A 17,612-nucleotide genomic window follows, 5' to 3' on the forward strand; every position below is an offset into this window, starting at 1 on the left:
TCCCCACGGTCTATGTGTACATATATACGCGTATATAAATAAATATATATATGTACTACTTTTTATTAAATGTGTCTCTATTAGCTCAAATGACATATAAATAAAACATTAATAAGAAAAAAAATATATACGTAATATCTTCGTGTTTTTAGTATTGTGTGCGTATTTGCCTTAATTTCGTTCAAAATTAATATTTATTACTTATGACACTTACTGACAGCTAAATCAAATTATAGGAAAATCCTTTTTTCAATAAATAATAAACTTATGTAGGGATTCCTTAATCACCATTAAAAATCCGGCACTTTATGGACCAACTACCTTAAGTATATCAGGTTGATGCAAAGATTCGTTCCGTTTTTGAGTCAGTTCTCCGCTGAGAAATGCCGGAATTTCTACAAGCGCGAAATCGTCCAACTACCGGAGAGATGGCGGTTCGGCATCGAACAAAACGACTGATTCATATAATAAAATAAATAAACGTTACACATTTTGATCGAAAGAACGGAATCGAATCTTACATCAATCCAATATATATTTAAACACTGAGCACACTGCGTGATATCCTGCTTCGGTTTCTGCCGAGGCAATCCGCTGTCGAATTACATCAGCAGGCTCTGTCGGCAGAACACGAGCTCAATACAGAATGGCAATAATGGGTCTGCCACCGGGGTGTATTCCGATCGAATCTGCTGCCAATCTGCCGGCATACCGCTAACACTTTGCTTACCGGGTATAAAATATTAAGTATATAATAAACTAATTCAGTAGGTAATTTACATTGCCTTGCTCGACCTCGCTATCAGACACGGTGCTTCGGAAGGAAGCTTGGTGCGCTTGCCGAAAAGCAGGGTTAGTGATAATGCTACCTCCGTCTGTGGATAAAGCTTCGCTGCTTCCCGTTCCACCACCCCGCCCACTCTAAAAAACACATGACACGTGTGCGGTTGCACGTTATAATGGAACGCGAGCATTCGGTCGTGGTGTTTCTGTTTTTCATTACTAAACTTTACAAGGGGCCGTTAAAGAAGACAAAGAAGAAGAAGAAGAGAGAGAAGAAAGAAGAGGAGCGCTATATTAAGCCGACATAGTGTACACCAAGAGAGAAAGAGAGAGAGAGAGAGAGAGAGAGAGAACAACGTCTCGTCTATCTCAGGACGGGAGGAGGTATGTACATTTTTACCGTGTTCTTTTACAATTACAGCGATACTGCATATATCGCGACGCCTAAATACCGTGGATACTACTGGCCAACTTGAAACTCAACTTTCGTACTTGGGATACTCCCGAGTGATTCAAACGACGAATGTACGCCGTGCGCAGTGTGAGTGCGGAAATTTTATTCTCAGTTTCTCTACCTCGGAATCGAACGAAGTGAGCTTGCTCAGAAACTTCCCCTTCTTCGTGAACATGTCCAGAAACATGTCCGTCGTCGACTGGCTCGTGTCCCCCGTTGCTGACGGTGCTTGCGCGTGCGGCATGTCCAGATGCACCTGCGGCAGATCTAATGTACGCGAAAACGTTAATTAATTAATGCAAACCCCGTTGTGTCATTAACATGTATTTAAACTGTGCGTATTTATTTCTCTGAAAGCTCCTGCTATCTCGCTGCGGTCGTCTTGTTTAATATAAACATCAGAAACGTAAAATATTCCAAAAGCTTTCTTTTTACTCTAACAATCAAGAAATAACCGTAAAATTAACGTAACATGTTTTACGGTTGTTTGTTGATCGTTAGGACAGATGGAAAGTTTTCGAAATATTTTACAATATTTTACAAGATGCTCAGTCGATCGTAAAAATATCATTTTACGGATATATCCTTTTACTTCAACATAGACAGAAAGAATTTCCGCCATACGTTTTCTCGCCTCTGACGCCTCATTAATCAAGATGGCCGCGATGAGAAAACGGAAGCCTTTAAATTGATAAGTTGCTCGACTCAATCGACGAATATTTTAAGAACAGTTCTTGAAAACACACCCGATTTTTGCGTGCTATCCGCGAAGTCGGGTTGATTCGGCGATTGCGGGGATTTCAAGTTCTCCCTGCTGCCGAACGGGCTGGATGCCTGCGGAAGAAACTCTTCCTTTATTTATGATCGCACAGCATCACTAAATGTTAAATAAACACATAGAAGAGACGGAAGAACTTTGAATTATGTCGCGATGATGTGCAATCGCGAACAATAGGTGTGAAAAACTGTTTGAGACGCTCGTACCTGCGACATCAACGAGCTGTCGAAGCCACCTTCGGATAGATCTTTGCTCCAATAATGCGTGTGAGCAATTTCCATCAGTTGGAAGACAGAAGCCATTCCGCCCAGTCCGAAATTAGTATACGTATGCGCGAGACCATACGTCACTGCTTGAAGGCACTTTAACATTCCCTTGTACACGGGTTTCGGTATAGCCTGCGAGAGAATGAAACAGAGTCACGTGAAACGTGCGTTTATACTAATCGAATATAATTCAGGCTACATTTTAAAACGTTCTTTTCGAGGAAAATTTTACTTAGCGGCTGTCAAAGTTCGATCCATTGAGTAAAATTTTTCTCAAAAAGAAAAAAAAGTTTAGAAATGCAATCCAAATAGATATTATTATTCAATAGATACAAGCACGTGAAAACGACGAGCGAACGAATGAACCGTGAAACGTGACAATGCGGCAGATAACTTAGTCAAGTTAAACCACAATCGAAACTCACCACATCGTCAATGTGATCGTCCGGGCTAATTTTTCTATTGAGACCTTTGTTCAGCTTGGTCACGACCAAATCCCGATAATTCTCGTCCTCCATTAGCTTCTTCACTCTGTTCAGTTTGAGCCAGCCGACGCCTTCCCCTGCCAACACTTGCGTCACCACCTGAAGGATTCATGAGAAGACGAATGTAAGATCAGGTGAGATCGATCTCTTTTTTTACACGACAGTGACCTTTAACGTCGTGAAAGCGCAGCTTCAACGTGTACTCACATCGTTCAAGAAAGCTTGATTGTCGCTGTTCGTGCTAGAACGTTCCGCGTTCTGCATTCTCTGCGCGTCTTCTTGATTAACTCGGTGCGAGGAATGCTTTATCAACGAGGAGCGTTCCACTAACCCGGTTTTTCCTACAAGGAAGTCGAGAAATCACAATGACCTCGAGCCTTTTTTCGCTAGTCTCAACGATATTAAGTCAGTCTCGCACGTACCTTTGGGAAATGGTCCAAGAATTTGAGCCTTCTCCTTCGATTTCTGATTCTGCGGGAAGAAGCTACTGCCCCTGTTAGAAGTGTTTTTACTACCTGCGAAAATTACGTACAATTTTTTAATTATAATTATAATTATAATTTTTAATTATATATTATATATAACATAAAATATATATGTATATGTTTTTATTTTATTATATTTGTAATATTATGTATCGTAATATATTGCGCGTAATAGGATTGATAGAAGGATTAGCCGAACGTACCGAACAAATCGCTGAACATACTGCTAGTCTGCGCGGCGAAGCCGTTTAAATCGCTGCTGATATTGCTGAAGAAATCCCGTCCGACGCCGCTACGCGTGTCCGACGCGACCAGCTGATTACTGACCGAATCTTTCCGCTGCATCATATTGGGAGACGGCGGTGCGTGCACCGGTGATTGCTGCGATTCTCCGATATTCTATACAAAAGCAAATAACTTTTATTTTACGTTGCACTTTAAAGTATTCAGAAGTGTGCATCATTTATTGACAAAATTCCGGATACTTTTCGTTAGAAATACGCGCTGAGCCTACCTTGAGTAAGCCCTTCTTCGCGGCGACTTCTTTGGCACTTTTCGTCAAATCTCCCAGTGTACTCTTGCCGACGTACGTCAAGTCGTCGAGCGTATTTTTGCTGACGCCCGCTGCGGTCTTGCTCGCCTCGATCGCGGTCTTCGACGCCTCTTGCACCGATTTCGTGGCCTCGCCCATGGCTTTCTTAGTTTGCTGCGTTAACTAATTACATTGAAACGTGGAAAATATTAAGTTGAATAAACACTGTGTAAGTTGTTGTGCGTTATACAGATGGTGGACGAAAAGGAGTACCTGCTCCAACGGCGCGAACAGACTGTCCTCGCCAGCCTCTGTAATCTTTTCCTTCGCCTGATGCTTGAGCTAGGAGAAATAATGGATTAGATGAATATGCGTGCCACTTTATATTTACATACAAACTTTTAACGTGAAAACATCCGGCTTGGTAAGAATCATTTTAGTCCAGATCTACAACAGTAAGCTGAGAAAGAGCCTCCTACCTTGTCCATTTGCGCGAGCAGCCCGTCCTGACTGCTCTGCCTGGTGGTCTCGCGCACCAGATCCTTCGCCTGGCTGGCGATCTGCTCGAACAGAGATCCCTGAGAGCCCTGTCTGAGCACCCCGTTTCCGGTACTCGAGCTGCCGCCACTGTTCTGCCGTTGCACTTCGTTGTTCTGTTTCTGCGCGATCTGCCCCGCCGAGCCCTGGCGCTGAAGCGGCGCCCCTTCGAGAAGATGCTCGGTGGGCGTCGCAGAGCTGATCTGCCGCGGCAGCAGAGGACCGCCGGTGGTGCTGAAGCTGGAGCCTCTCGCCAGGACGTTGCCGACGCTCGGCTGACGTTGCAGACCTGGTCCGGTGGGTGGCATCTAGAAATAATACAAGTGATTATTTGCAACTGTTCGCCTCCTCCCCGAGGAATCTTGAACTCGAAGTAAAAAGAGGACGCTTGGATCTTCTCTAATCTCACGCATGACATACAGTTCTTCTATCGAAAGTAATTCATATAATTCTTCGAGATGCCATTATTAATAAATTCCTAATACATAATGTAAACAATGTAGTGTGAAAAGCTATAGGCGAATACAGATTATATACCACAAATTAATATCATAATAAATGTTCAAGGCATGCGAGGATATGGTGGAAAAAATCCTCGGATGCTTTCTCCGCGGAACGTTGTACATTAATCAACGTAACACTGGCGAAATAGCCGTACGATATCTCAAAGTTCAAAGTATAGAGAAAGAGAGTTACTCATGCTACAACGCAAAGATCATGTTCAACGTAGGTTTAAGACAAAGTAGGTAGTATTAAAAAAAAAATCGTACTTCTAGTTACTTCTACAAAGAGAATCGTACTTTTCTGCAATTTATATGTAACTTACAGTCGGAACAACGTACAAGTTCAAAAACATTGTATTCCCGTGTGGAATCGCATTTGCATTGGAAGTAATGTGTTGTATCTCACGAGCATCGATGTGCAATCATCACATATGTCTCGAAGAGTTCAAACAGAAAGAAGAAACGGGGTGCAGTGTAGTAAAAATCTCATTTTTCATCTTTCATGCTGAGAAAGAGAGAGAGAGAGAGAGAGAGAGAGAGAGAGAGAGAGAGANCGGTGCGGCACATAAACTGAGGATCACAAACCGGAGACAATCAAAACTTCACAATAGCCACATTAAATATTGGGACATGAACGAAGTAGGGGACACGTCATGATCGTGTCTCAACGAATGAACGTGCAGCATAAATTCAAACCAATGTGACCTCGATTGTGACGTATAAACGGTATGGAAAAAAAGATATGTAAAACCGAGCCGTAAACGTCACCGTCGAGATAAAATGCAAATCAAGAGCGAGAAGCTGACATTCTCCTGAAACAATATTCTTAACGAGATATACAGGAGGAGGAGAAGAAGGAAGAAGAAGAGATGGCAAAGTCGTACATTCCACATATTCCCACAAAAGTCCCGGGTATACCATGCATCTGCTTTCGAATGACACCGAGGACAAAAACGTGTGTATGTGTGTGTGTGTGTGTGTGTGTACGTGTACGTGTGTGTGTGTGGTCGGCAGTCACGCGGGAGACAATACAGAGTTAAAGGTAATATGGAGATGACTCACAGGAGTGACATATCTACTGACACGCGAGGTCCTGTGAGGAGTCGCAGGACGTTCAACGTCGTTGAGCGAAGGAGCGCCTAAAGATCCCATGCTTATCCCGAACTGTGTTCCTACCGAACTTTGTGCACTCAGGATCGTGCGCGGCGTTATTGTCGACGCGGAGTCTGACTCAAAGCTACCACCCTCCTCTTTATCCTATGATCAAGCAATCCGTTAGCGTACAACGCCGGCGATTCGTTTCGACGTAACGAGCTTCGCGCGTCGTTAACATTGTTATGCAAGTAGACATTCATTCTATGGGCACCGCGTGCGCGCGCTTTATGCATTGTCACCTATCGCCAATATCTAGAAATATTGTGCGGAAAATGAAATTAGTATGAATTCGAGACTCACATTTTCATGTATGAGCGAGAATGTATAATCTTACACGAAGACAAAAAAGTTCCTCTAAAGTAAAATAAAATTTTAACTATTCTATATATATATATATATATATATATTAATTTTACTATATAAATTTCCCACATATAATTCATATAGTTTCCGTAAACAATATATTCATATTGTTCAACAATAATTTTCATGAATTGAGAGGAAAAAGTATCGGACGATATATTTTCAAAATGACAATTGTATCAGTTCGAAAATATCGTTTTTTCTGTGTCTTGCATTTTTCTCCTCTCAAACCGTAAACATTATTTTTTAATGACAAGAATAAGATATTTCTAATCGAAATATATCGAATTTTTTTATAGAAGAAAAAATTTCATCTTCATGCAAGATGATATACTTTTGCTTGTATATGAGAATATGAGCTGATCTCGAATTGATACCAATTTCTTCCACGTAGAGAACTACCGATTATGGCTCTGCGTCCGGATGCGAATTTCTTTTCTCTGATCGTGAAAGAAAAATGGAAGGAAGAGCTGAATGTTACTTTTCGTTTTCGAATATCGGAGAGATGAGATCGGACGCAACGCAAAGGGAAATCTTTCCCAGTAATCCTCGAGGCAAAAGTAGCGTGACGTGTCGTGAAATAAAAAAACTAAGTTGATAAATTTCATCGCCGCAGGGAAAGAACTTAACAAGTTCTCGCTTCGCGGGGAAAACTCGTGACCGAATGAGTATGATCGATATCTGATTCGCTCCAAGCGAATTTAACGACATTCCTAGGAGTCATGATAAGTGATAGTCTTTCTAAGCTCAAAGTTGCTCTACTGGGAAATATCCATAGAATGTGAATGCTTATCAACTTCTTCGTCGTATATAGGGTAAACTACGCGACGTGATCAGCTTAGTTTATTCTGTTGTTAGTGGACCGCTTAAAATTTTTTTTATCTACTATAACATGGTTCAAGATGAGCTTTAAGATCATTTTGACCATATTATATTAGACAAAAAAATTGTCAAGCGGTCCACTAACAGCAAAATAAACTAAGCTGATCACGTAATGTGGTTCACCCTGTATATAAAGTACCTTTCGCACGTGAAAGTATTATTTAGCTTGTACAGAGAGGTGCACAGAGAGAAAAAGACGAGAAAGAGGGTAGACGGTAGAGGGAGACTTGCGCACTTACGTTAGTGGATTGCGAGCCCTCATGAATTTTCGGATTCAATTCGAGCTCGGAGTCCCGGTTAAAGCTCGGACTGCTGAGATCGCTGTGACTAGAAGAGGTGCTCGGTGGACTTTCGGGTCGTACCGGCGAGTCCTCCTCCACTCCCGGATATTGCAAGGAACTCGGAGGGTTATAAACGTTCTTTGGGTCCACCGAGAGCGACATTTGTTGGGGCTGGCTCGCTTGCGGACAATTGTAACCTGCGGAGCACAATCGAATTCAATCGTTACCATTGTTATGCGCATCGCTAGAGCTTCATTGCCTTTTACGGCTCTCGTTTCCTCGCCGCAGACATCCTGATTAATGGCGTCGGACGAGAAAAAAGCGAGATGCCACGAGCCTTAACTTGAATTCACTCATTTTCAAGGACTCTTCATCTCTACGTTCGAACAGAAATACAATTGTTAATGTAATTACGTTAAGTTCTGCGGCAACCGTTGTTTCACCGTAATTTAATTTCAGTTACACTCATTAGGTGATTGGTTTCTATTCCACAATTGTTCGAGCACGTTTTATCATACGTAGCTTCCCGTTCCTTTATATATATGTCAGAAATTATTAACTATAGTCTTAGGGTTTCGGGAAAAAACCTTTCCGTCCCAATTTTCCCGCGGATTCTTTTGGTTTCTTATTTTCTTTACGGAAGAGGGAAAATGTAGCAAGTTTTAACTGAGCACACGTGAATTCTTTTAAACGAATTTTCGTGTGCTCAGTTAAAACGAATTTTCGTACCCTCGAGAAAGAAACAGAGGAAATTCGCGGAAAAGTTGAGAAAAAAAGTAGTTATTTCCCGAAACTTTAAAACTACAGTATTAACTCACAAACAAATAAATAAATAAATAATTCGCTCCTAACGCGTCAGATTGCCTTCATCCGCGAGAATTCGACCTCCACAACGTCGTTTGCAGACGGACTCACCCGGCGACAGATCAGACGACGCCATCTCGGAGACGAAGTCGCTCAGGGAAGAATAAGAGGAGCTGGTGCTCTCGGCGCCCTCGGAATCAGAGCCGCTCTCGTCCGTGGGCTGGCTCTCGAGCTCCCTCATCGCCTTCAAAGCGTTCGCAAGCGAGCTGCCGGAGTCCCAAACCGGGAAGTAGATCGGCTCGAGATTGCTCGCGTACCAGCGCGACTTGTCGCCGATCTGCGCCGGGTCGAACACCCCCGTCTGCACCCGCAGGAAGGCCACGTTGCTAGGCGTGAGCGACCACTCCGCCAGGAACTCGACCGCCTGGGTGCGCGCGAACTTGTTCAGGAAGTTGCTCGCCCGGGGTCGCGAGCGCAGGAACGAGTTGATCTGGAAGGCCACCACCGGCCTCGGGTAGAGCCTCAGAGTCCTCGTGTGCTCGGTGAAGTTGGCCAACAGATTTTGCGAATTGAAGAAGCGCACCATAGCGACTCGCGTGGCGATGTCCACCGAGTCCACGTCGTTGCCGTAGATGAAGGGATTGAAGGGCGCCGTCGGGTTCTGCCCGACCGCGCCCGCCTTCGGCGGGTACGGCCCGACCGACTGCGACGACATCGACGGTCGACGAGTTGGACTCGATGTACTCATGCCCGGCGAATTCAGCGGGCTGTGCTGTATGTGAGCGCACTGGTCGATACTCGGTCTGTGCTTCGTAGAAGCTACGCTGTGGGCCGGACGATTTTATTTTCAAATTATGGCAGATATTACGACTCGAAAGATTTACAAACAATAATAGGAAAATGACAGTAAATTTAAGATTAAGGGAAATTAAAATGAAAATTTATCTTAACTTTATTTAGATTTTAACGTCTCTTAATGGTACCATAACATCGATACTTAGGCTTTTACCACCATTTTCCTGTTATTGATTTTATTTTCATTTCTTTTCTTTCTTTTCAAATTATTCCAGCAATGACATCAGTCAGGACGGCCCTTAATTATCCGACATTTATCGCGGTAGTTTTGTCTATTTCGTTCGCGTTACTTGTGAGTACCGACTTCTGGAAGGAATATCTCCAGCCTATCTTCTCCTAATCGTGAAGCAAGGTGGATCGAGGTCTTGCGCGTCAATTTAAGGACTGTTCTGTCCGGTTTGAATTTAAATACATTTACACTAAGGGGCATTCCACGCGAATTAGACGTTTTCGAAGGAAAACAGCAGTTCTAGTTTCGATCAAGAAGACGTGGGAGTAACACTCGAAGACGTACCTCAAGCTCGAATGATGCAAGACCACGCTTTCCCTTCTACTCGGCGGCTGAAAAGAGAGACGCGGTGTGACGTCTTGCGAAGGTATCGGAGGGCCCGACATACTGGCCATAGCCTAGAAATTCGTCAAGAGTAGTTAACGGAGCTGAACCCGTCGGGATCACTCGGTCGCATCGTACTGATCAATTCACTACTTCCACTAGGTGGATCGATCTACGAATCATCGATCTACGAGTAAAGCGGTCAAAAACGAATATCACGTATGAACGTTGACTAATGTCTACTCGATGTTGACTACTCTCCGGCTTTCAACGGAAAAGGAAAATTCGAAGGATATTTCCTCCCGATTGCTATGATCTCTACTTCGGTGTTCCAGCGAATGCGATACGATTGGTCTACTCGGATCGACTCAGGTTCTACGAATGATAATAACGGGTCATGCATGCCACTAACTACGAAACAAAGATTAAAATGCCACAAGCGGACTGAAATTGGTGAAATATTTACACTAGAGCCAACTTGATCCATCAGTTGCATTGCCTGCGGTGAGGGTAACGAGTCATTAAAAAACACGTCTTCAACACTTTCATCGTCGTAACTGTACGAAATAGTTACGAGAGAGCTTACGAGTTACATCGACGGGCAGTTCGACGGCGACGGTTATTACCTGCTTCAAGTGATTCTTCAGTACGGTGCCCTCCGGTTCCGGCAACGGCGGCAGGCAGTCGTTCAGACCGCTGGGCGCCGTGATTTTATTGCTATCCAGATCTACCAGCCAGATGTCGTCGGGCATTTTGAAATTCTTCTTGTAGAGGAGAAAGGAGGCGGGTATCCCGATCACGAAGGGCGTCGGCGCGAGCAGCAACTGCTCCGCGCAGCTCATGCACGTCGGTAGCAACGGTATCGCCGGGAACATGTACTCCAACGGATAAATCATCGTGACGAACGCCATGACTGACATGGACAGAGCGTTGTAATCTCGGGACTGAAGGACAATCTGAAGAAGGAGGGCGTTAATTCGACACATCCGGACGATGTCCGGAGAGATGTTCGGTTTGGCTTCCGGGGCCTGGTGTTACCTTGTTCTCCAGTAAGATCAGCGTGAGAACTTTCAGACATATGTCAACGCCGAGAAGTTCCAACGGCAGATGCAGGGGGAAATCGACCAGGGAGAACCTGGTGTGGTCCGGCAGAGCGAAGCATAGCGGCGGTTGCATGCTCGGCGAAATGATCTCGACCTCGACGCGCGTCTTCGCCGGGACCGGCACGGGGCTGCTGAGTAGGCGCAGTATCCACGTCTCGATCTCGCGCACGTCGTGAAGCACGATGGAAGGCGTGCCCTCTAGAGCTTGCCCGGTCAACACGCTCCACACCGTGTCCCTGCAACGTAAGTCGTTTGGCTTATAATAAAACTCGGGGATCTTCCAGAATTACCGGAGAACGACGAGATCCGCGCACCTGTTGGTCTGCCGAGAAGCTCCCACTTTCTGCGGCGAGAAGCTCTCGTTGCACGCGTCGATGATCTTCTTTAGAACGAAAAGACACTCCCGGAACATCGTGAAGAACGGATGATGCGAAATGATGCACAACGAGGTCAAGGAGTGATTGCGAACCCTCTGCGCGATAGTGTCGTATTAAGTACAAGTGTTCAGAGAATCAAACTGGATAAGAGATGTATTCGTTTGTTTGTTCATTTATTTGTGCGGGAGAGTCATCCGTTCGGGTATAAACCGAGTACATAATTCGTAATTACGTGTGGGAAAAATCTCAACTGCAAGAAAATAATAAAAACGCATCCCGTTAATCAATAAAGTTAATAATACCGACCTGACGTCTCCGAGACGCTCGCGGCGACGGAGAATGACTGCCGCCGCTCTCGCTGTCCCCGCTCGGCGCGATGATGTCCAACCTCGGGGCGTGAGGGACCTGTGGGGTGTCCGAGTCTCTCCTGCTGCTGGAGCAATCTCTGTCAGAGTCACTAGGACCCACCGCACTGCTCCTATAGTCGCTATAACGAACAGCTAGAGATACAATCTTACACATGAATCGCGCGGGAATCGTCCGAGTCACTTAGGACGGTTTTATCTTCAAACTAACCGGCTAAGCTAATCGATTCAAGATTGCTGCCGGTCGTGTGTTAGGACCTCAGCAGATTGGTTTGTGGATTCGAGACAACGTTTCGTGTGTCTTAAATAACGCACAATTATCTTGTGTCTAGTTTTCGTCCGATTCCTGTCCGGTTACCGAAACTGAGATCTGTACTTTATCTTGCTAACATAGAAATTATGAACTCCTCGCTTATTATTGCACGACAAGTTACAAGGATTGGAAATCGGCGATTCTTATTACCGCTCGTCGATTAGCTTAACTGAAAGTTCGGTGAAAGTCTTGGGACGCTCAATTTAGCGGTGTTCCTCTCCGAGGAGATTCCGATCTTGCAAATAATCTTAAGCCATTTCACCTAGAAAATGCGGAGTCCGTGCTCCTCTCCATGCTCTTCCTCCAGCTCTCCCTTCGGAACGTGGTGTTGTACTTCTCCCTCTTGAGCGACATTCCCGTGCCAGCCGCGACGCCCACCCTTTCCATGGGTCGGTAGAAATTAACACAGATCCCATAGCGCGTTTTTCCTGCGACGTGAACGATAACGGTGACACATCGATTTGGTTAATCGCGCGTATTGCGCATATTCGAGACTAGACACGAACCTGAATCTTTGTCGGTGAGAGTGAAGGTGAAGGATGTCGCCTCTCGTAAGGCCGTGCGTTTCGGTCCTATGCTGCTGCAACCTTCCGGCTGGCAGAAGTACACCATATCCAGCGGCAGAGGAAAATCCTTGTGATCCTCCACCGGATATCTGCGTAACAACTCTGGAACCTAAACGGCAAATTTACATGAGCAACATATTATAATTATTATTAGGGATACAATTATTATATAAGTAATCAAGTGTATTCACAAGAGAGAGAGAGAGAGAGAGAGAAACTTTTACAATCAATTTCTATTTGAGCTGTGGTATAAACAGTATCTTAGTGTGCTTTTTAGGTAAGATATTCAACTTATCACATCATTTATTAAGAAATGAAAGTTTTGTCTACTCGTTTGATCTAAATTAATTGAAAATTGTCTAAATTAAATGAATATTTTGTCTAGAGACTTTTAAAAGTTTCGTTTTGAAATACCTGATTATTTATGTATGGCTGTGCCTGATATATATTTTTCAGCCATTGCTTATATATATATATATATATATATATATATAATTTTCTGAAAACCTTAATTTTAATCTGAAATTTTAAACTTAATTTTAATAAAGTCCAAAATTGTTACTACCTGTACGGGCTGACGAGAGGCAGGGGGCAACCTGGCCCCCACAATGGCGAGGTAATCCACCAGTCGGGGGCACAGATATTTCTTCTGTATATCCATGGTCGTGATTTCTATCTACGCACGAGCTGTGTCACCGTTGTATACGGTATGTACAGTACAGCCAAGCTGCTGAATCTTCTTCAGGATCGTTTCCAGGTTGAATCATGATTGCACCATTCTCCCGCTTATTATTTATTCCACCTGCGGATCGAGTCGCGAGAGTTGCAATCAATCAACGTTGCGAATAGCTCCGACCAATTGAACTGTCGCGCAATCATTCTCGAGGATGCAAACTTGATTCGCGCGCTCGATGGGATATTATTACCGATATCTCTCGTGAGCCTTTCATGTGTAGGAAATTCAACGAGTCAGTGTTGAATTTATTTTCCTATAAAACCAGGAGAGAGAGAGAGAGAGAGAGAGAGAGAGAGAGAGAGAGAGAGAGAGAGNACGAAGAAAGAAAGATTGGTTGAATCAACATAACAAGGATACAATTACCCCCAATAAACTAACAATAATATTATATCAATTATACGTAATAATTTCTCACTCAATAATGTAAGTGTAATATAACATGCATTGTATACAACACTTCTATTGTTGAAATGGGAAATTATAATATTATTGTAATGTTATTGTCCATGTAATACAGTTAGTTTATACATTCATATACTTTCATATACTTTCTTTAAACGTATGTAATATAATTATGAAACATTATATACATTTAAATCACATATATGAAACTACATGTACTACCTGAATGTTAGTTAGTGTTTACTGAGGAGGGGTGACTTTCATCAAATCACTGACGCTAAATTAATCGACGAATAATGACAAGAATCGCCAACATCAATTTCCAGTTTCGTAAACTTGTCGTCCAACAACAACAATCACAAAGTTAATCACTTCTATCTGCGTTGACAAGATAGAGCAGGCAACATTTGCCTGAGTTTTAAATCGTCGATTAAATTAATCAGAGTTGGGTGAGTCATCTTAAGCGCGTTTTGGCTGAAGGAAACAGGATTTCCGGTCCTTATGGGGATCCTGGAATCGTCCTAGTTTACCACAAATTTACTAGTACTCGTTATTGGCTGCACAGAATTAAGAAGCTTTTTGCACAATTACAATAAACACAGTAAAAACGAAAAGAAGTTTTATAATTCGTTAACTTTTTCTTCCTGCTTCGAATAAAATCAACCCTCTTCGCCCACGTTAACGTGTATAATTGCACAAAAAAAATTCTTAATTCTGGGCGACGAGTATAACACCGATCGAAGTTTGCAGAAATTGAAGACAGAATGACTCCAGGATCCCCTTGAGAAACGAAATTCGATCCGTAAGGAGCTGAAATTCCGCCTCCTCCGAGCAAAACGCACCTGATTGCGTCACGTCGTCACGTTGATTCCGGCAATCTTTACCCCGCGGGTAGAAGTCGCGCGAGCAGCGGCGAAGGGCGACGAAGAGATCGTAGGGGCGGCCGAGGGACGAGAATTCGAGAGATCGATGAGTCCGAAAGCCCGAGAGGAATATGTGTGTCACCGTGTCGAGAGAGCAGGCGTGCATGCGCGCGCGCGCGGAGCAGCCCGTGTTTAATTCCGCGGTATCGAACTTCTCTCATATTTCGCGCCGTGGCGCAACGCGACGAGGTATAACGAGAAAGAAAGAAAAAGAGAGAGAGAGAGAGAGAGAGAGAGACGGCGTCATGTACGAAGCCACGTATTTCCGCGTGCGATTACATCGCCGTCGCGTGGAGGCGATTACAGTAGCAGAAGCATGTACGTGGACATTTCACGCCTGACCCGACGCAATTACGGGCGACGAAAAGGCGACATGAATATCGGTGGAAAGGAAGCCTCAGGCATTTCCGTTCTCGCTCAGAAAATTCATCGGAGACGTTCAAATCTCGCTTCGGACGCTTTAGACTCTCGCACTTCTGGGCTGAAAAATGCAACAGACGATTATCAGTCGGATGATTTCTGCGCAACGACACTAGCCGACCTAGTCTCTCAGATATCAAATTTGACAAAATGACACTTAGTCCTCGCTTACAATCTTGCCTTAAGACATAAGCAAGTAAGTAGTAAGCAAATTGGCCCATCACGGTCATTTATTAGGAGAATAATCGACCGTTGTTGATCGACTTGCTTATGACTCAAAGAAAGCAAGATTGTCAACAAGAGCTTAGCCCTGGTCACGCCAGTGTTATTTTGAAGCTAGAAACGAAATTAAAAATCTCACATTTGTTGTACGGAATCAAAAGAATGACACTGAAATACAACAAATGTAAAATTTGATACGACCTTATCTAATTAGAATTAGTGCAAGCTGAAGCGCTTTAGACATCTCGCTTTTACTTCGGCGCGACAAATCTTACCCACGTATAAAATCGCTCGTGTAAGATCAATTAACGGGACATCTTAAACATTCTGCCGGTCAGCTAACTCGAGAGAATTATTTGCCCTCACACCGACGATGATTTGATATGATTTACGAAAGTGCTAAATTTCCCGAGCGCGCGACTGATTATTCCTCGATCGTACGAAGCGGATGATCGAGCTACGTTCTTGAAAAACTTGAGTGGGATCGTCGAGACGGTAAGGAAAATCGGAATTATTCGTACTTAGAGGTTAGTCGCCCCTATGGTTCGCTCGCGTCCAGCTGTGCAATCAAATTACATTTCCACCTGCGGGCGACCCGTCCTCCGTCTCGGGCACTCGTCGCAGCCAACGTCGATTTCATCGCAATAATACCTTCGAAGAGTGCTATCGATCGGGATATCGAGCCTGAACTACGTTGGCCGCTGCCTCGTCGGCCGCCATTCGCGCCAAAAGTGCGCGAGTCAAATCGGCGCAATGAACGAGACAATCGATCTCCTTATCGATCCTATAAACCCGATCTATGAAAAAAAACAGAGTGACGATAACGCCGAATTGATACCGAAATTGGAGAGAAAATGGTCGAAAGGTGAGTTTCTAGTCATGTTTTCGTCACCTCGACTCGTTATTTCGTTTCTTTCTGTTCTACTTGAAAGTGAGTGCCTTCCGTTTAATGAAATAAGCCGACACCAGCATCATTTTAGTTTTCGTTCCATATTCAATGAGTGACAAAGATAAGCTGACATTGTCGACTTGTGTCACCAAACGGAAAGCACTCAATAGGTGTAATAAACCTTTAGCCTTTCGTTCGAAGCAACAAAATATAACGTAATTTCGCAAACAGCGTTTCTTAGCGCTGGAAACTCTTTTCGTTGGAAATTACAACTTAGAGCAGAAGGTTAAAGGCTTACCGAGAAGAGAACGGAAAGTCGCGATGACGTCCAAACGACGAGAGAAAATGACTAGAATAACTCGTTTCTCGAACATAATTCAACCACTTTTTCATCATTTTGACGTTTATCGTGATTCCCCGTTCCACCTGGCTACTGTATACCTATTGTAGACCCGAACTAAAACGCGGAAGCTAACCGGGAGCCAACGTCAGCCTTCTGCGGCAAGCGCCTGAAGGGCCTCGATTATCGCTTCAACCATCTGAAATCGCAGAAACTCGCGACCAATTTCAAGCGACGACGACGCTAATGGAGACGGCTTCCTCGGCCCAGATTCGAGCTCACTTCGGCCGGATGATGGTTCTATCTAGAGAGATGAGAACTCCCGTCTCTTCAACTCGTCGACGATATCACCGGTTTCGGAGCCGCGACGACGGAGTCGACGTATAGGGTACTTCGCGAGAGCGGCGGGGAACGACGAAACGCGAAGCCCAGGCTCGCTCGGTCGCATCGATCCCAAAGTACGAGCGAGCCCTGCCGATAGGTAAGTAAGTTCACCTTTCTCACTGCTGTCCAGTCAACGTCGTCGTCGTGGTCTCGTCTCGGCCGCCTAAAATCGCGCGATTCGCAGGAATTCTCGCGGAATTCGCGACACCCGACAAGCTCTTTCCCTCTCTCTCTCTCTCTTCCGTTGATTCGAGACGACGAGGACATCGTGAGTCTCCAGGACTTTAAATACCCACGTACCCCTGCACCAAAGCGATCCCCGGGTCTCCGAGAGAGTCGCCACGAGTGCGGTGATCCGACGAGGTTTGCTCGCTCCGCGGAGACGACTTACGTGTCGCGGTGTGTGACGCGGAGGGAAACCGCGCGTCCTCGTCCGACCGCCGCCGCCATCCGTCCGACCACGAACGCCAGCGCGGTTATTCCGTATCAGCCAAGTGGCGATATCGCACTGGCCGACGCTTCCCCCGAGCTCTCCGCGCTGGCCCGTCGGCGCGATGCTACGATGCGACGCCGTCGCGTTGGATCGTTCGCCAGAACGGTACCAGGCAGGCGCCGTCGCCTTCAGTACCGGCGCTAGCTACATCCTGATTCCACTTCCGAAAGTGAATTTCCGTCCCCGTTATTGGGGCGCACTATCGTCGCTTCGATGTCCTTCCGTTCATTGTCCGTCCCGGCGCCGCTGAGCGACGAACAGGAAACTCCGACGCCCTCGTTTTCGACTCTTACGTCCTCACCTTTTCTCTCTCTCTCTCTTTTGGTGTTTTGTTTTTCGATCTCTCTCTCTCTCTCTCTCTTT

At 44.8% G+C, this 17,612-nt stretch overlaps 1 protein-coding gene across 9 annotated transcripts in view; it reads right to left on the bottom strand.

Annotated features, from left to right (window-relative positions):
- Window positions 1-17,252, bottom strand: part of LOC106749727 (MAP kinase-activating death domain protein) — a 31,827-nt gene extending 14,575 nt beyond the window's left edge. For 4 of the 9 annotated variants that reach the window (XM_014629446.1, XM_014629443.1, XM_014629451.1 and 1 more), the window contains exons 1-24: window positions 17,057-17,252; window positions 13,006-13,242; window positions 12,381-12,549; window positions 12,137-12,302; window positions 11,503-11,683; window positions 11,134-11,291; window positions 10,755-11,055; window positions 10,343-10,672; window positions 10,183-10,215; window positions 9,678-9,790; window positions 8,420-9,132; window positions 7,463-7,701; window positions 5,886-6,080; window positions 4,263-4,628; window positions 4,057-4,125; window positions 3,766-3,966; window positions 3,455-3,650; window positions 3,189-3,281; window positions 2,974-3,107; window positions 2,707-2,865; window positions 2,222-2,413; window positions 1,984-2,071; window positions 1,359-1,504; window positions 781-921 (exon numbers count right to left, since the gene is read on the bottom strand). In XM_014629446.1, coding sequence (XP_014484932.1) covers window positions 781-921; window positions 1,359-1,504; window positions 1,984-2,071; window positions 2,222-2,413; window positions 2,707-2,865; window positions 2,974-3,107; window positions 3,189-3,281; window positions 3,455-3,650; window positions 3,766-3,966; window positions 4,057-4,125; window positions 4,263-4,628; window positions 5,886-6,080; window positions 7,463-7,701; window positions 8,420-9,132; window positions 9,678-9,790; window positions 10,183-10,215; window positions 10,343-10,672; window positions 10,755-11,055; window positions 11,134-11,291; window positions 11,503-11,683; window positions 12,137-12,302; window positions 12,381-12,549; window positions 13,006-13,101 — 4,479 coding nt within the window. In that variant the 5' untranslated portion in view covers window positions 13,102-13,242; window positions 17,057-17,252. The remainder of the gene's footprint in view (window positions 1-780; window positions 922-1,358; window positions 1,505-1,983; window positions 2,072-2,221; window positions 2,414-2,706; window positions 2,866-2,973; window positions 3,108-3,188; window positions 3,282-3,454; window positions 3,651-3,765; window positions 3,967-4,056; window positions 4,126-4,262; window positions 4,629-5,885; window positions 6,081-7,462; window positions 7,702-8,419; window positions 9,133-9,677; window positions 9,791-10,182; window positions 10,216-10,342; window positions 10,673-10,754; window positions 11,056-11,133; window positions 11,292-11,502; window positions 11,684-12,136; window positions 12,303-12,380; window positions 12,550-13,005; window positions 13,243-17,056) is intronic. The other 5 variants (XM_014629444.1, XM_014629445.1, XM_014629447.1 and 2 more) reach the window with 5 other exon arrangements.
- Window positions 17,253-17,612: the final 360 nt, after the last annotated feature.

The sequence above is a fragment of the Dinoponera quadriceps genome, unplaced genomic scaffold (assembly GCF_001313825.1).
Source record: "Dinoponera quadriceps isolate SergipeBrazil2010 unplaced genomic scaffold, ASM131382v1 scaffold3289, whole genome shotgun sequence".
Classification (NCBI taxonomy): Eukaryota; Metazoa; Arthropoda; class Insecta; order Hymenoptera; family Formicidae; genus Dinoponera; species Dinoponera quadriceps.